General features: G+C 38.8%; 1 protein-coding gene across 3 annotated transcripts in view; it reads right to left on the reverse strand.

The window, feature by feature from the left end:
* Nucleotides 1-1675, reverse strand: part of LOC115221428 — a 39473-nt gene extending 37798 nt beyond the window's left edge. For all 3 annotated transcript variants that reach the window (XM_029791610.2, XM_029791609.2, XM_029791608.2), the window contains exon 1: nucleotides 1556-1675. In XM_029791610.2, coding sequence (XP_029647470.1) covers nucleotides 1556-1610 — 55 coding nt within the window. In that variant the 5' untranslated portion in view covers nucleotides 1611-1675. The remainder of the gene's footprint in view (nucleotides 1-1555) is intronic.
* Between the last annotated feature and the right edge of the window lie 763 nt (nucleotides 1676-2438).

Raw genomic sequence — 2438 nt, forward strand, 5'->3', positions numbered from 1 at the left:
CCAGTGCGCACGCACGCACAGACACACACACACACACACACACACACACACACACACATATATATATATATATATGGCAAGCTTTCCGTCTACCAAATCCACTCAAAAGGCTTTGGACGGCCCGAGGCTATAGTAGAAGACACTCGCCCAATGTGCCACGCAGTGAGACTGAACCCGGAACCATTTAGTTGGTGAGCAAGCTACTTACCACACAGCCACTCCCATATAATATATGTGTGTATCAATGGATCTAACTATTATCATGTGAAGCGAATTAGTAGCTTAGCTGTATAGGCTGTAGAGGCGACTCATCAGACTCAACTAGTGGGAGGAAAACGTCATGGTCAGCAAACAAAAAATACCAGAGCAAAACTCGTATGGTAAAGTCTTTGGTGAGACGGAGTTGTTCCCCCTTACCTCACTTCCGGCCTAGTCCACAACGACTTCGGAAGTTTGTAGCGCTACCCTAGTCGGTAATATTAATTGATGCCATTCATAATCAGGTTAATGTATTCGCGCTAATTCAATATACACTATATGGGCCGAATAATTGTCGTTGAAGTGTTCTAATACGATCGAAACGTTTCCATTGCCTTCACTGGTCGGTTCTAAAGTCAAGATCCACTCTATTGGAATTATATCATTTGTTGGTGTTCTTAGATTTTTAAGCGGATCTCGGACTAGGTTTTGTCTCCTAATTGCAAAGATGGGTCGTGGTTTAATCTACATTACTCCGTAAGGAGCGTACGGTGATTTTCTTGCTTTATCTGATGTATATATATTTCTTCCTGGACGGGAAGCCGGTCCGTCGCAGGATTACTCATTTTTATCTGCTGTGTGGACTGGAGCAACTTGAAATAAAGTGTCTTGCTCAAGAACTCAATGTGTCACCTGGTCCCGGAATCGAAACTGCAATCCTACAGTCATGAGTCCAACACTCCTAACAAGTAAGCCATGCAGCTCCACAATTGTAAAGGTAATACCAGAAATTGAAAATAAGAGTGTCTTGGTGTATACTTTCATTCGTCAATGATAATGTCGCCAATCATTTCAGCATCGAAAATGTGCACATTTAACCAATCAAAAGTTACTGCATTTACCGATGAACCACGAGATTGAGCGTGGAGGCGCTTGGCTTAGTGGTTAGTGTGTTGAACTCATGATCGCAAGGTTGTGGTTTCGATTCCAGGACCGGGCGACGCGTTGTGTTCTTGAGAAAAACACTTCATTTCACGTTGCTCCAATCCACTCAGCTGGCAAAAATGAGTAACGCTGCGATGGACTGGCGTCCCGTCCAGCTGGGGAACACATATGCCATAGAAATCGGGAAACCGGGCCCATGAGCCTGGCTAGGCTTTAAAAGGGCGCATTTATTATTTTTTTACGAGATTGAGCACAGGTAAATAGAAAGAAGCAAAGGAAATTTGAATGAAAGAGTTATAGAAGGAAAGAGAGAGGAGGAAAGGGATAATAAAAAAAGACATAAGCTTTCATTTAACATTAATGTTAAGATAAATAAATTACATAAATATCTAGAAGTGGGAATTTTCTTTACCTATAAGGACAGTGAAAAAGCCGCAGAACAGCAGGAGAATCTCCAACAAATTCATGGTTGGTTGTATAATATTATACTACTATCTTCAGGATTTTGAAGGCTGCAATTAGAAATGAGAGAGAAAACATTTAATTACATTATTATGACAACCAAATGAGATGATAAATTAGTATCAATGAGGTTGGAAAGAGGTAAAAAAAATATTTAAAAAACCACGGAAGATTTCAAGCAACACAGAAATGAAGCGCTCAACTCGCTGGCCAAATACCTCGAATCACAATTATGTCTTGAAAAATAGACTATATAATGTAGTTCTAGATTAGGGGTGTCAAAGTCATTTTAGTTTACGGGTCACATATCAAATCAATTTGATCTCAAGTGGGCCGGACCAGTAAAATCATGGCATAAGAACCTATAAATTGCAATTCCAAAATTTTCCCTTTGTTTTAGTATAAAAAAGTGCATTTTGAAAATGTTCACAAATAAAGAACAATTTTATTTTTTGCAAAGCATTGAAGAAATGAAAATGGGAACTATTAAAGAAGACTGAGATATCACACTGCCTTGTAAATGCATGCAATCTACATATATAAAGCTGAAGTTTTTTTTGTGTGGCAGGTTTGGTAGCCTTCAACTAACACTATCTCCTCCGAGACCCTGCGGCGCAAATTGACCGAGATTGAGAGTATGATAGAAGAAGGCTTGCTCTTTATTCGTAGATTAAAATTCAATCGGACATGTTAAGACCAAAAATTATTTACATCAAACATCAAAAAGTGCTTTTTTTCTATGAAAATCCCTATTTTTTACGATTTTTTAACTGTTGTGTCGCCATTTTTCGGTATATTTCAACCAGAAAAATGTTCACTTAAAGAGAATAAGA

The sequence above is a fragment of the Octopus sinensis genome, linkage group LG18 (assembly GCF_006345805.1).
Source record: "Octopus sinensis linkage group LG18, ASM634580v1, whole genome shotgun sequence".
Classification (NCBI taxonomy): Eukaryota; Metazoa; Mollusca; class Cephalopoda; order Octopoda; family Octopodidae; genus Octopus; species Octopus sinensis.